This window comes from Sodiomyces alkalinus (genome assembly GCF_003711515.1).
Source record: "Sodiomyces alkalinus F11 unplaced genomic scaffold SODALscaffold_10, whole genome shotgun sequence".
NCBI classification, from domain to species: domain Eukaryota; kingdom Fungi; phylum Ascomycota; class Sordariomycetes; order Glomerellales; family Plectosphaerellaceae; genus Sodiomyces; species Sodiomyces alkalinus.
In genome coordinates this window covers 513,184-527,956 of record NW_021167088.1, presented here as the reverse complement: position 1 = coordinate 527,956, position 14,773 = coordinate 513,184, and the positions used below count along the sequence as shown (strand labels likewise).

General features: G+C 52.1%; 3 protein-coding genes across 3 annotated transcripts; 1 reads left to right on the top strand and 2 right to left on the bottom strand.

Annotated features, from left to right (window-relative positions):
• Positions 1–447: 447 nt before the first annotated feature.
• Positions 448–1,638, bottom strand: SODALDRAFT_328208 (prefoldin subunit). Its single transcript, XM_028610629.1, has 6 exons — positions 1,474–1,638; positions 1,285–1,410; positions 1,034–1,145; positions 872–970; positions 681–806; positions 448–628 (listed from the first exon to the last, which is right to left on the bottom strand). Exons 1-6 carry the CDS (start codon positions 1,506–1,508, stop codon positions 512–514), a joined length of 615 nt encoding a protein of 204 aa, XP_028463621.1. The 5' UTR covers positions 1,509–1,638; the 3' UTR covers positions 448–511.
• Positions 1,639–2,566: 928 nt separating this feature from the next.
• On the bottom strand, positions 2,567–7,228 carry SODALDRAFT_51881 (hypothetical protein). Its single transcript, XM_028615435.1, has 3 exons — positions 7,186–7,228; positions 6,442–7,130; positions 2,567–6,359 (listed from the first exon to the last, which is right to left on the bottom strand). Exons 2-3 carry the CDS (start codon positions 6,851–6,853, stop codon positions 2,758–2,760), a joined length of 4,014 nt encoding a protein of 1,337 aa, XP_028463620.1. The 5' UTR covers positions 6,854–7,130; positions 7,186–7,228; the 3' UTR covers positions 2,567–2,757.
• A 4,245-nt stretch (positions 7,229–11,473) lies between these two features.
• Positions 11,474–14,580, top strand: SODALDRAFT_282720 (hypothetical protein; the record flags this gene model as incomplete). The annotated part of the gene is made up of 2 exons (XM_028608355.1): positions 11,474–11,804; positions 11,870–14,580. 2 exons carry the CDS (start codon positions 11,474–11,476, stop codon positions 14,578–14,580), a joined length of 3,042 nt encoding a protein of 1,013 aa, XP_028463619.1.
• Positions 14,581–14,773: the final 193 nt, after the last annotated feature.

Genomic DNA, 14,773 nt, shown 5'->3' with positions numbered 1-14,773 from the left:
GAAAAACCACCTAATGAAGTACCTAGGTACCTATCTATTTCGCGAGTACCTTACGAAGTACATTGGATACCTAAGGTACCTAGGTAGCTAAGGTACGGTACCTTGGAGGCATTGAATACCTTAAGGCAATAACGTGAGATATCGGCTATAGCATTGAAAGAATGTGACATCATAGGTAGTTGTATGTAGCAGATAGCTAAGGTAAGTACCGTAAGTCCCAAGCCAAGAACGTACAGAGGATAATCCGTTTGGCAAATTGCCCTTCACTCTGCCGATATTGGAACCGTAGAAGCGTAAGGTACCTTACCTTAGGTACCTTAGTTGAGTTGTCTCCCTGCGTAGAAGGCTGACCCAACTCTCGGTATACAAATCAATCATATCTCAGGAGCAAATGGCTTAATCGTCAGGAGTTGGAAGCTTCTATTTCACCATAGGGTGATCTTCGTCTGGGTGTGAACTGATTTATAGTGGCTTGGTGCACTGCATGATTAAACGAAGCTACAGTGGTTCATTACCCATTCGATTCGGCGTCGGCCTTGTCTTTACTGGCGCCATCCTCGGCCTCCTTTTCCTTGCGCTTTTGCACAACTTCCCAATTATACACTCTCGCAACTGCAACTTCCATGGTCTAGATAGATGGTGTTAGTGGTGTAATTAGCGCGCTTGTAAGGTAAACGAACCGTAATCTGTTCCCGTAAAAAGTCCAGGTCTTCATCACAGTTAGACAAGCTCTGTTTCGCCGTGGACAGTTTCGATTCCAGTAATGTCTCGGCCTCGTCGATCGGATACGAGAGCATCACGTTCGCCTATTCCATATATCAGTCGCTGTCCAACTTCATGTTCTAAGAGAACGTCAACTTCGTGGACTCACGCCAAGCCAAATGTAAACCTCGTTTGTGGGCGGGATCATGGCGTTCGCGTAAAGGGTATCATTCAGTTCGAAGGTTGTCTCAATTGGCTCAGTGTCATCCTGCATAGCTATAGTCAGCAAGAATAGTAAGATTGAGAGGATGTAAGCAACGAATAACGGCACCTTTCTAATTTTCAGGAAGCGCACAGAGTCTAATGTCTTCTGAATGTCGGGTATCTTGTCCTTCAGACCAGCCTTCCTCTTTTGAAGATTCAGTTCCATGAATTGATATTTTCTGCATGAAATATGTCGTTAGATACCTGATTTTCAAGATCTCCATCTTGGGCGAAAGGATATGCGCATATTGCCTATGCCCGCTAGCGCTGGGAACACCCCTGGCCAAGATGTTCGTGCCCAGAATAAGAACGGCTCACGATATCATCTCCTGGAAGTTCCGGAGTGTAGGCTCGACATCTGCGCGTGTTGTGACATAGTCCTCAACCTTATCGACAAAAGGTGCGTACGGGATACCCCGCGGGTTGGTCGGGGTAACATCTTTTCTGATAAATAGAGTCACAGGTTAATTGCCAGTGGCCAAAGTTGTTGAGGGAGCCTATACTCACTGCCCGGTCTGCTTGCCTGTTTCTGTTGTCGACATATTTCAATCAGTCCATTAGTTGATGGATAGCAACTGGACATATGGAGAGGCAGGGCGGGGGAAAAAATCAGAGTTCCAAAGTCGCCAGTGGCTGCAAGGTGCTGGGAAGGTTCAATGAGGGGCATGGGGTTCACCGAGGTGAAAATCATAAGTGGGGCTCCTAGTCGGTGTTCTCCCAAGTTCGTCGCACTGTCAAACTTTCATAGCGTACTCCGAAATTAAGACTTTGTATCCGTAAATTACTGTAAATTAGCTTCATGTTATCATCTCGATTATAACTGCTCCTGATATAAGGTAGTTAATTGTTGCGTGGTTGCCTGCAGGCACCACCTATTAACGGGTATATCTAGCCTCCACAGCTACCCGTTTGGACTGGGATATTCTTCCTTCTACATATCCACATATACACACATTTCACACACCTCTGATAAGGTAGTAATTACCTAGGTAGGTACCTGAACTTATACACCATCATACCTTACCCAGTATGGGAGCACGCATCTGTAGGTACGTATGCATCCAATATCAAAGACCATTCTCGCGTATCTCCCTGTTCTTCCAGGAATAACCTGCATTTAGTGTTTCTCCTTATTTCGCTACTTAGGTGTTGTATCTTCGTGCAATTGAATCTCTCCAGTCTGTCCTCATGAACGGTACCCCTTTTCTCTGGTCCAGTAATACATCGAGCCAAATCCGCAAAATACTCCTGGAATCTACGAGATCGCGTATGCCCTCCTCGTCCCGGCTTCAACGCCTGCCATCATCACGGCGGGCATGGGCCTCGGCACCATGGTCCAGCAAGACCGACAGAACTTCTGGATGTCGGTTTTCAAATCCCACGTCGCTCGGCACTCGGAAACCGGCGTGAGATGGTGTCTCGGCTCTTGCTGTCCGAGCCGTGAGATTGGCGCCGTTCTTAACCAATGCCTTCAGTACTGACCCATGTCCGGAATGCTTGGGTTTGAGATAGTGCAACACCTGGCAACCCTGCTTATTGAAGAGCTGGCAATTGGCTCCGAGCTCAATGAGTCCGTTAATGAATCCGGGGCGATGCTGAACTGCAGTCTTCGTCGGAGGTGTTTCCGTCAGCATACTGTGCATCCAGGGCAAGTAGTCTTTTTAACAACCCGCTTGACAGCGCATTGTATCATTTCAGTGCCCAGTATAGGGACGTTTTACCATCATTGTCGCCAATCTTCAAAATCGCGCCCTGGTTAAGCAAGAAGATTGTCTTCATTTCGGCGTCCAGCTAGGACGAAATAGCGCACGGCAGCGGTGTTCTTCCGTCGCTGGCCACTGCTTCGATATCAAGCCCGTATTTTACCAGGAGATCGACGAGTTCAATATGGCTCTGGTCGCGGGCGTAGTGTTCTGCAGTCCGTCCGTACCGATCTCGAGCACTCAAGGTATCCTTGGGAAGATTGTTCAACAATAGCTGTACGACTGAAACCGATGGACTCTGTCTGGAACAGGCGAGGTGAAGGGCAGTCCTTCCATGGCAATCCGTCGCTCTGCCGTCGACACCATGGGCAAGCAGTCCTTTCACAACGACCTCTGTGCCGCCGACTGAAACATACTTGAGAAGAGCAGTTTCTCCGAGTTCATTCCGCGCCTCCGGGTCGCAATGCTTTAGGAGTTTTTGGAGCATTTCCACCTGTGACGTAGCCGACTGAGGCCAGGAAGAATCCCAGAGGTCAGAGAGAAGTGGCAGTGTGCCATTGGTCCTCGAATCAGCGCCGTACTCGAATAGGAGCGCAACTTCAGCGGCATTGCATGCCCTATCAAGGGCTTGTCGAAGTTGTGCTTGGGTGATCTCACTGTGGCATGCTTCCAGTAGCATTTTCTTTAATTCTACTCCGCACACCGTTGCCAATGGCGTATAACCCTTTTCGTCCTTCACCAACGGCGAGTCGACTCGGTGTTGGAGCAAAACCTTCATCGTCTCCGGATTCGAAACCACGTGGAACGGTGTCTGGCCCCAGCAGGGATCTATGATCGAGAGTGGGTCTGCCGATCCGATGGACTTCTCGTGAACAAGCAAAGTCTCGGCCACTGTGGCCGTGCCTCGCTTTGCCGCAACATATAATGGGCACGGAAGTGAATCATAGCCGGGGAGAGACACCGGAGTCGTGCTAGCCCCCTTCTGGAGTAGGTGCGGGATCAAGCCACGCATGGCAGATGAATTCGCTTCCATGATCCAGTCTAACGGGCTATACATCATGAAGGTTTGGTTAGGGTTGGCGCCATTGTCCAAGAGGTCCTTCGCGAGTTCGAGATGCTCCCCCATGATGGCAGCAAGCAGAGGGGGGAGAGGTTGAGCGAGACAGTCTTCACACTCGGACTCTGGGGTGTAGAAGTCCAACCACAAGTTGTCATTCCTAACATCTTCCATTACCTGGGTCCTATGACCCATAAGTGCTTTCAGGCTAATCGTATTGAGGTTGCTAGGGGCGAGCATGATATAGAGTCGGCTATACAAGTATAGATTCAACCAGGAGAGACAGAGTCCATTTGAGAGGTCGCAAAGGCGTTCGTAGGCTGATTCGAGAGGAGGAGGGACTGGCCCTAGCACTCGGACATGCTCTGTCCAATTCAGAGATGCATAGATGGCAAAGGGGAATCCGGCATCCTCCGATTCCCGGAAACGCACAAAGACCTCGTCGAGGAGAATTCTTTTCGGTAGCCTCTCACCTTCTAGCAGCTCTGGTTGTCCACTCTCATCTAGGAGGTCGGTCAAGAGTAGCACTCGCATGCAAGCTTCCAGGATAGTAGTGTGTGCTTGGTTCAGGCTAATCGAACCCTGCCACCTCAAGCACGGCTTTGGCGACGTACTTGTCGGCATCATCGTAAAGAATTCTTTGGCGGTCTCGTGGAGAAAGTAAATCCTACGCTTTTCAATGATGATAAAGAGTCCAGACCACTGCCTAAGTATGTGCTCGAAGGCATCGTCATCGATCAGATCAATCACATCATCCTTCAGCTCCTGAAACGAGGTTGTGGATGGAGACAGATGAATGGCCACATTCATCTCTCGCACCGTCAGAGGTCGTTTCGCCGCAATGATCATCCCCATAATCGGCTTGAACGCGTCCTCGTTGGCAGCGGTGTCGATGATCATGTCGTATGCCTCATTCACGCTCTGCGGCAGTTTCGAGATGAGCTTCTCGATGTTGGACAAAGAGGGCAGGAATTCATTGCCACCTCTTCTCGGCTGCAGGGCCTCGAATATGAGTCGAACCCAAAGATAGGTAGGGTTCCTGACTTGGAGCATCTTCTCCTGAAGACGCGCCTTCGCCTTGGCTGGCCATGCACTACCAAGGGTCGAGATTTGGCTTTTCACAACGAGTGCCACTTCTTCAGATATGATCGAGGTGCTGTCGCCTAATTCCCCGAATATCCGGTAAAGGGGGCCCCCACGTGAAGCCTCAACTTCGGCGGTGATGGCGCTATAGGCTCGGGTGGTTATGGAGATTTTGAGCCGCCCACTCCTGTACCGCCGGCCGATGAATCCCGCTATGTCTTCTGGGCACTGGTCCAAAGCATCTAGCACAAGAGCCACCGGTCTAGTATCCTCGCTGAGAGTGGCTTCCTCTAACACTTTCCACAAGACGTCTGGCCTTGTGGCCATCATGTCTTGATAACGCTGGTAGGCCGAGGTCGCGTGCTTGAGCAGATTTGGCCTCGCCGTGAAGAGTTGGTGCAGGAGTGTGCAGAGAGCTTGGGCTATTTCATGCTGGTCGAAGAAAAAGTAGCACACGGTGGCGTGACCCGCATCCGGGAGAGCATGATCGATCAGGTGCTTCGAAATGACGGATTTCCCGCATCCTGGATTACCAGAGATGAGCAGCAGACCGGATGGCTCTGCCAACCACTGCTGGTAGTCACCGTTCTGAAGCAACCACCGACCCGTCCCTTCAACCAAGCCGGGGATGAGGTCTTTGATCGCCTCAGGACTTGTGCCGTAGGAGGGGAGATTTTTAGTGAGAAGTTTCAGGATTTCCTCCTCCTCCTCGGACCGGGCAATTTCTTTTGTCTGTTTCATGACCACCGCCTCGTGAATTTCCTTGAGCAAGGGGGTCTGGCTTTTCTGTATCTGGTTATTTTCCCTGGTGAGTGCGAGTGCCTCTTCGTTCACTTCGAGTGTCCGACATAGAAGGTCGGTCACTTGGGCGAGCTGCCTCGGCACATCCTTAACCTCTTCTTTGATCTCGTCCAACTTGCCGAGAGTTTCAGCCAAGCCGATCGTTTGACTGAAAGTCCTGACCTCCTCATGGCGACTCTTGATGGTGTCTAGCATGGTGTTCCACTTCTCCGGTCGTAAAATATAATCCTTGCTCCTTTCGAAGCGACTGTTATGAAAGCAGAGAGCGCTGTGAACTTGGAATTCGAGGACGGCCTTATATGTCTTGAGAATTCGCTCTCGGAGTTCTTCTTTGTTGTTGCCAGATCTCCCTAGGATTTCATGTTCGTGGGCGGTATAATACTTTGTGAGCGCCAACACTTCCTTAAAGCCTTCGTCGCGGGACTGTCTTGCGTCAACGGGGTTGGTGAGCAGGGGGAATGTCAAAGAGACGGCGGCCCAAACAAGGGTCGATTCAAGGGAGGCTTGGGAAGCCTTGCCGGCCCAACTTTGGAACCATTCAATGAACCCTGCCGCCTTTTCGGCTTTGTCTCTGAAGTCGACCTCCCAGGTGCCCACTCGGAGCTTTAATGCCTGTTTTCTCATGTTCTCTCGACCCATGTCTAGGATCTCTTTCATCTGCCCGCGGCGAGCTTCCCGTTCTTTGGAAATGCGGTTCTCTTCAGAGTCGATGGTGCCATTGTCCGGGTGTCCCGATTCCACTGGTTCCCCTGACGCTTGCATACGACGTTAGAGAGGTGGTCTCGCGGGTGATTATACATGTGTGTGTCGCCCCGTCTGCAGTCTACTCACTATCTTCGAGTGTTTTGAGCTTAGAAGACAACAGCTTCTCGAACCGCTCGACCAGAATACGTTTACCGTCTGCCTTGCGCAACTCATCATATGCGATGTCCCATAGATCATACGAAGGAGTTGGAGCAGCGACAACTGTGACATCTGGGCAGGCAGAAATTGAGGTCTCTTGTGGCGAGGGCGTATCTTGTCCACATTGGGATGGACTCGTAGGCCGAGAGACATGCTGCTTTGCCTTCGGAGACTTGGATCCTTCTTTAGAAGCCGAACGAGACTTCTTCCGTCGGCCAAAGACTTTGCCGAGCCTCGCAGAAGGAAGGGCCTTTAAAAGTCGAGAGGTCCTGGATGCCGGCTCCGGCTCAACGAGAGTGGTACTAGTATCAAAATGGTTCATTTTCGAAGTCAGAGACATCTGAGAGGATGTGGCCCAACATCGGTGCCATGACGGGAACCAAACGAAGATGGGCTTTCGACGGAAACTGGGGATTAATTATGAAGCAAAACATCCTCCCTCCTGCAGCAGAGCGCCCCAAGACTGTCCCGTTGGGGCTGGGTCGGTGTCTCTCCCCTGCACACCATGTCGGCTGCATTGGAAGGGTAAGGCAACCATCCTCCAACGGGCCGGGCGGCATGGCCCGTTCCAATGAGATAGTATGTGCTTAGACCAGAGCATCCTCCCACTGTATGATCTACGAATAAGTAACCGTAAATAACTATTCGTCAAGAGACGCAACGGTGCCTTACATATTTGATCTCTCGGGGAGGAGACAGTCCTTCAGGCTTTATGTGCTGAGCTGAGTGACCGACCATGGTTTTCAAAATAAACACCATGACTATGGCTTAGCGTGCATGCTTGGTTGGGATTTTGCTCCTTTTCTCAACTCTGACACTCCGGTGTCCATTCCATAGAGAGAGGGCACAGGAGTCTTGCAACGACGGGGGCTGCATAGCATAGCCAGAGAGGGACCTGACCGGTAAATCGTTCTCATTCGCTGATCTCCGCATGTGGATCTGCTCCGTACAGGGGCCCAAGAACCATCCGGGCTCTGAAACCAACGCGACTGGTCGACACTTTTGCATAGCCGCGCTGCTGCTCATCAGCGTGCTTCAGGACGTTATCATCGTTGTGGTCCCACGGGCTTGGCCATGGACTTGGGCATCAGAGGCATTAATAATCCGTAGGCTCCAGCCGGCATAGTGCTTGTTCGGAGTATAAAAAATAAAATAAAAAGGAGAGAGAAAGAGAGAGAAAGACCGGCGCTTGCGGGTGGGAGACACGGCCGGCGTTTCTACGCGTAGCCTGACTAGACGTAGAAAACGATTAGGCATCGATTGTATGTTCAACCAATGGCAGATCTCATGAGCCTGTTTCATAGAGGCTATTCGGCATCCGGCTACCCGCTGGCTTGACCATTCAACAGACCGGCCGGTGCCAAGATCGGGCGAAGAGACGATGTCAAGACTCAACGATCGGAAGGTGGCAGGGTCGACGCCAGATGCGAGTCGCGATGCTAAATCCGGCCCCGCCCTGTTGTGGTTCTGGCAATGATCGGTGTGGAGTCAAAACGCTGGCTCGGGCATTCCGTTTTCCTCTGCCCGCCAACAGTCCGCTGTGATGTCTAGGGTTAGTTTGTGGCTCCCGCTTAGGGCTTGTGGCGAGTGGCGACCTCGGCGGTAGACATACAGTCTCAAGACAGGAGAATGGAGTTGAACGTCCAGCCAGCATCTAACATACAACGGTATGGACATATACGAAGTATATACCGCGTACAACCCAAGGGCCCCCACCATGATCTGGTCCCTGAAAATGCGGTTCCTAATAATCGGTGGTCGGGTCCTGGATCAGTCGGTCAGTACCTTAGAGGGGGAACCTGAGGTATTCACGTGTCGGGGCATGCCCGAAGGGTCCATTACGGCAATCGATGCAGACAACAATCACTTCCTGTACAGTAGGTAAGGTATAAGGTTGGCACAAGCTTGCACGAAGGGACTCGATAGGGACTCGATAGGGACTCGATAGGACTCGATATACAGACGCGTATTAGATCCGATAATTAGCGTCGTACGAAATCGGGGCCGGATGGTGTAGTTCGATCGGAAGGACGGTACAGACGATGAGATCGGTTCCGCGCCGCCATTCGGACTAGGTACCTTAGTGGGAAAACGTTGAACAACCTCGGGACAGCCACAAAAAACCAGTTCGTCGCTGCCATTATACCCATTATACACTAGTGTGGCGCCTCTCTTTCTTTCTACGACAATGATCTTCGTACTCCGCACTTCGTACCTTACCTAAGGTACCTACAACGTACTCATTGCAGGTACACGTACGTCATTTTTCTGCGGGCTCGCCTTGATTCTGCACCTTTCAACACACCAGCCAGGAAAGCTCCAGAAAATCGAGGTCAGTGCATCAAGAGCTATTATGTGTATCCATCCGTACTTTCCTACTTCGTACTATGCCATACATAAATATCCAGCTCTGTTTTGAGCTGGTTGGTCCGGTCTACAGAATCCGGCGGTTCCTGAAGATGGTGGGAGGACCCTGGACGCGGGATCGTCCAAGGGTCCATGTCAATCTGCCAGGACACACATCACCACCTCACAAGAACGGCCTATGATGTAATTTGGTGCTCTGTGAGAGAAGGCCCCCTGCATGATTGTCAATTTAGCATTCAATGAGAGACTACGGGGAAGCCAGGAACGTGTCGACCGTGAAATGTTTTGGCTCTCGGTGGCCCATCCACCAGTCACGTACCTTAGTAAGTATTCGTAGTCGGACACCGCCCAAGTATTCATCATGATTAATAATACGGTCAATAATTGTGCAGTGGTCCATCAAACATTGCTCCCCAGTGAAAATGCCAAGGTGAAATTCCTGCCTGTGGAGGTATTCGTACTGCTTTAGGTACTTGTCTACCTACCTAGGTATACTTCGTTTGTACTTACACGATGTACTAATTACTTCGTACTGGCACACCTATCTGGCTGCCTGTCTGATTAGTGGCATAGGACCCACAATAGTGGGGTCTTGGGCTGTGTACTCCAAAGTGCCCCACGTCCCTGCAGGATGCTATGAGACGTACCTGATACTGGAGTTGATATAGGTAAGGTAGGTACCTTGATAATAGGGGTGCCCTAGCTATAGGTAGGTAGATGTCATTTCTTCTCACGATACTAGATGTTATTTAAGCGTGAAATAAAGAAACAACCCTTTTTGAATAAAGGTCTACTTTAGTTATATACTATTAATATGATAAGGAAATTAAAAGGATAAATAGCCTTGAAAATGCCTTTTTACTCCTTTGGACCCCCCGCTGGAGGACGTTATTCCCTCACAGTGATCTTGTGACGTAAGATGCAGCGGCAGAGTATCTTAGCGCAGGTGCGAGTAGGGTCCGCCTCCCCGAGCGGTCTAGACCTCTCCACCTCGTTACTGGGTATGTACAACGGTGGGGTCACGCGGTACCTTAGACATACCTACGCTGTATGGTAGGAGGTACGTTATGGAAGTATCCGTACCTCTGTCCAAGACGAGACAGGTCGGGCAGAGGTTGAAGCCTGATATTTTCACCGGGAAGCAAGCGAGAGCAACTCGCAGCTTGCGGGTACTTCGTAATTCCAACATCGTGTCACTCGTTGTCTCACTTCGGGTCTGAAGGGTGGACGACCGCAACAACAGGATCACCATCACAATAATTCCACGTTGTGGGGGTTACTGGGACATGACACAAAGTCAAAGCATGGATGGACAGAGAGCATCTGGGGACCTGCGGAGGTACGGTGTTGGGGGTTCAAGGAACTTCACTCTTATCTCATAGCACAGTTTCCCCCTACATATAAGAAGACAACACCGTCCGATGCGATGTCCTTATTCGATGGTCCCCCAAGTGCTGCACTATCGGCATCGAGGGCCGGTCGGTCTAGACTGTACCTGGGGACCATGGCCCCGGTTCCCCCCACCAGCTCCACCTCAATGTACGATACATCCTGAGGTTCGCGAGAACCGTGCATGTGGTACTTAGCAAGTACCTAAGGTACCTAACCCGCACCAAGAATGCCCTCGTATCATCCACCTCCCTTTTCTTCCCTTTTGTTCTGGCTTTTTCTTTCCCCTTCTCGTGCCAATTTCGGACCTACGAAGTACGAGCGATTATTCGTAGATGAAAAGCCGTTTATTACCTTATGTACTCACCGTTCTCTACGCTATAGTCCATCTCTATATTATTTCAAGACGTTGAGCTCGTCTTCGCCACATTAGCAGCAAACAGATTAGGGGTCGAACGGTCTCCAACCCGCCGTTTGTAACTCCAAGGACAGGGCTAATAATAGAGGGGGCGAGTGCTGGGTACACGGAATTCAACGTACGTTTTGCCCTTTATCCCCCTGCCCTTCCACACCCTCACCCTCTACTACATACACAGTTCTCCGCTCTTGCCCTCTCGTCTTCTTGATCGCAGCACTCGACACCTAATAATCCTCTCAAACTTACCATTCATCATTAGAGCTCATGCCAACCTAACCGCAAAGGGAGATTTGGTGGATTCGGTCGGCGTCGAGACTTTGACAAAGCACGGGTTATTGAGTGCAAGCAGCCCATAAAATAATTCTGCACTGCTCGCGTAGCACACGCTTGCCTGGGCTGACACTACACATCGCATTCCCCCCCGAAGCCTTTGAACAGCTTTTTGTCCCCCTCGCCTCGCCTCTACGAACCTGAAGTCTCCTTCCCCAGATTTGAGGGAGTTAGCGAAAGTTCTCAAAACTCCACCGACCCTCACCACTAGCCGGAGCCTCCGTTTGAGCATCATACGCTCCGTTAGTCTGATTTTCGTCGCATCGAGATCTCCAAACCCACCATCGGCCAATCATTGTGACTCCCCGTTTCAGCCCATTCGACATTCGCCTCGTTCGATCTTCTCTCGGAGACGTTTCTCTGCAAGTTGCTCTCGTCGACCAACCTTATTGTGCTACATTACATCCCAGATATGAGTTTACCATCTCCCCTTTGACGATACGTCGATATCGCAACATGACGGACAAAGATCAAAACAAACTTCATGGCGCGCAGCCTCCTTCGGAAACTCCGCTGCCCTTATCTACCACAGGCCACACATTGCCTCGCAGGACTTTATACGAAAAATCCGTGACGTTGCAGCATCACCGACTTGCGCGCGATGCTGCCGCGAAAGCTACAGCGGAACGCACACCTTCAGTAAAAGGGGATAAAGATAAAGGATCAATTGGTTCGCCCTGCAGAAAAGATTCTGCAGAAAGTCGCGAGACCGGACAGAGCGACGCAATGCAGTGGTTCGATCAGTCGAATCAAAACCCCACCGTCTCTTACTCCGGAGCCATGGAAGGTAAGTCAATTTCTTTCTCCTTGAGCCAAGCTGTACCGGACCAATTGCCGACGACGAAAAACCAGTCGATCCCCCGTTCTATCAAAAGGAGTCAGACTCCTCGAACGAGGACGCTCCTCAGGCTACCTATCCCTTGCACCTCCGACCGGGTGTATCCACATCGGCGGCGGCGCCAGTCGTCACCCGAAGCAGCAGCACCGACGATTATCGCAGCGTCATCGACGACCTCACGGTTGAGATACAGAAGCTGAAAGAAGAGTTGAAGAGATACAAGCAGTTGGGTCCGGACATGCTCAAGAAGGAAAAGCTCTTTGAGATCAAAATGCACGGGCTGCCAAAGCGCAAGAAGAGAGAACTTGAGGCTACGCTACGCGATTTTGCCGCAAGTATTAGCGAATCCCCCAGCGCCCAGACTTCGTCAGGGCCCCGCAAGAAGTCATCTCGCCATGCCAGTCGTCTATATTCTCGCTCAGGCTCCATGTCCAAGCACGCTTCCTCCTCGTCTGGCTCACAGTCAAGGCCCGTTGACTCCGCCTACGCATCCATGTCGACGGGCCATAATTCATCCGGAACATCAATGGGCCGACCCTCTGTGAGTTCACAGGCTCGTTCCGCCGAGCAGAAAGTCCAGAGCTACCTCAAGGACATCCCTGAGGGCCTCTACCCGCGCCATGTTGCCATGACGGACAGGCAGAAGAAGAAGCTTGTGGTACGACGTCTGGAACAGTTGTTCACGGGCAAGACGCGTGCCCGAAGTCGCCAACTGAGTCAGGTTGGGCCAGCTGTGCCAGCTGTGCCCCAGGCGGTGGGCTCATCGCTGGCACCCGTGATGGGTGAGGTCATGGCTAGGACGGCTGTCATGGTTGACCAACCTGCGAGCCTAGGTCCAAGCGAACTTACTCGAGAAGCCCCTATTCTTTTGGTTGGCGCCGGCGACTCGGGCAAGCAGGGCCGGTCGAGGGATTATATGTCGATGGACCATTCGAACAGCTACCAGACATATTCCCGCGGTAGCGGAGCCGCAGCTGGTGATGCCCATATGTCGCCGCCGAATGCATCGCTTCCTGAGCAACGCCCGACCCGACCCCTAGACCTCGATCCCGACCGCGTGCAGAATCCTTCGGAAAACATGGACTACATTCGCCATCTCGGCTTGATCCCACCTGAGCTGCTGCCTGAATCGAGCACGCGGGATGTCGCGCCGGACGCCGATGGATGGGTCTACTTGAATCTCCTCTGCAACCTCGCCCAGTTGCACATAATCAATGTCACCCCTGATTTCGTCCGGGTGGCTATTTCCGAAAAGAGCACCAAATTCCAACTGTCAGCCGACGGTCGGAAAATCCGCTGGAGGGGCGGCACGGAAGGCACCAAGTTCAGCAGCGACAGCTCCGGTGACAACTCGGGGAAGAGCCCCTCCACCGACGATACAGACGGCTCGAATGAGAACGACGAACGAAAGAAACGGAAGACGGTACAAGTCCAGCCAGGGTCCGCAGATGACTTCACCTCGGCCTACTCGAGCAAGAATCGAATATCATCACACAGCTTCCACTACAAGCCTCTTTTCGTACACCAGGCACAGTCGGCCGAGCAGACGTCGGCCGACGAAACCGGATCCTCGCTTGGCCCGGCCGAGGAGAGCAATATGGAAGAATCGAGGTGGGGCAACAGCGGATCTGGGTCGTCTCAGCGTCAGCGGAGAAAACGTCGCCTGGACGGTGCGATCATCTATTATAGCGGAGCACCCTTCTGCACCGACTTGTCCGGCGACCCTGGGGATTCGTCGCCGACGACATATTTGACGTCTTCCGGTCGAGACCCTCAGGCTGGGTTCTCCAGCAGCCCTAGTGGCGAGTTTGTGAGACCTGATCCGCCACAGCGGACGTCATCCGGGTCCGTCCTGCGAATCCGTCCGTTGAGCGATGGGAGACCGTTCTTCGTCGATGCAATGAACGCGGATCCTGAGATGGTCCTTCCCGGCCACGACCCTCTTTCAGGCACGGGCGACTTCGACATGGAATGTCCTTGGTCGGATGTAGAGCAGCCCATCCGACTTCAGACTCTCGAGTCGTCTGGTCTTGGAGGTGTGGTCCCTGAGGATCACTTCATGATTCTCGTTAAGACCAGGCGACCTAAGAATGCCCCCAGTGCAAAGGTTCCGTTGCAGCGGCCCAGCTCTGACGAGATGTCTGATGCTATCATATACCGCTTCGCATCCATGTCGCCGTCTCCGCGGCCAATTGCGACCACACGCCAAACGAGCAGTGCCGCCGTTCCCACTATTAAGATGGAATACGTTTCTGGCGGTATCAAGCGCTTATCGCCAGTCGCCCTCCCACCGCCGGCCGTCTTCATACCCCCCTTCAGCACGGATACCTCCGTCGACAGCATGGACAGTCTCGAATCGGATGATGAGGAAGACGAGTCCGAATCGAGCGATGAATTTGGACGCAAACTGTCCATTCCTCGGACATCGGATATTCCGTACCCGGATAACGATATGAGCAGCGGCGACGAAGAAGGCGGGGAGCCCGACGACGAAGACGAGCCGAAAGCCCGTGGCCCGACCCGACAAGGCCTGGGGATTGCCCTGCCGCCGCGCCAACTGGCCCGTCGGACGAGCAGCAGCGCGATCGCTGCCCCTGGTACTGTGCGGGGGCGAAGCAAGAGCATGAGCGTCGATCTGCCCAGACAGACGGATAGCTCGAACGCTACCGATAATGATGACGATGTCGAAAGCGGGTACTCGAGCGGTCGCGAAGGAAGCAGCTGAAGGTCTCAAACCTGCAACCTGACAGCAACCTCCGAATACCTTGTACCAAAAGCAGAGTACCCAACTTTAGGAACTTGAGGACATTATGTTCCTGTATGGAGTTTTTCATATGGGGGAGGGGGGGGCGGTTTGGTTGTTGTTGTTGTTTACCCCTTATCCTTTGCTCGACTTTCTTCTTCTTTTTTTTCCCGGC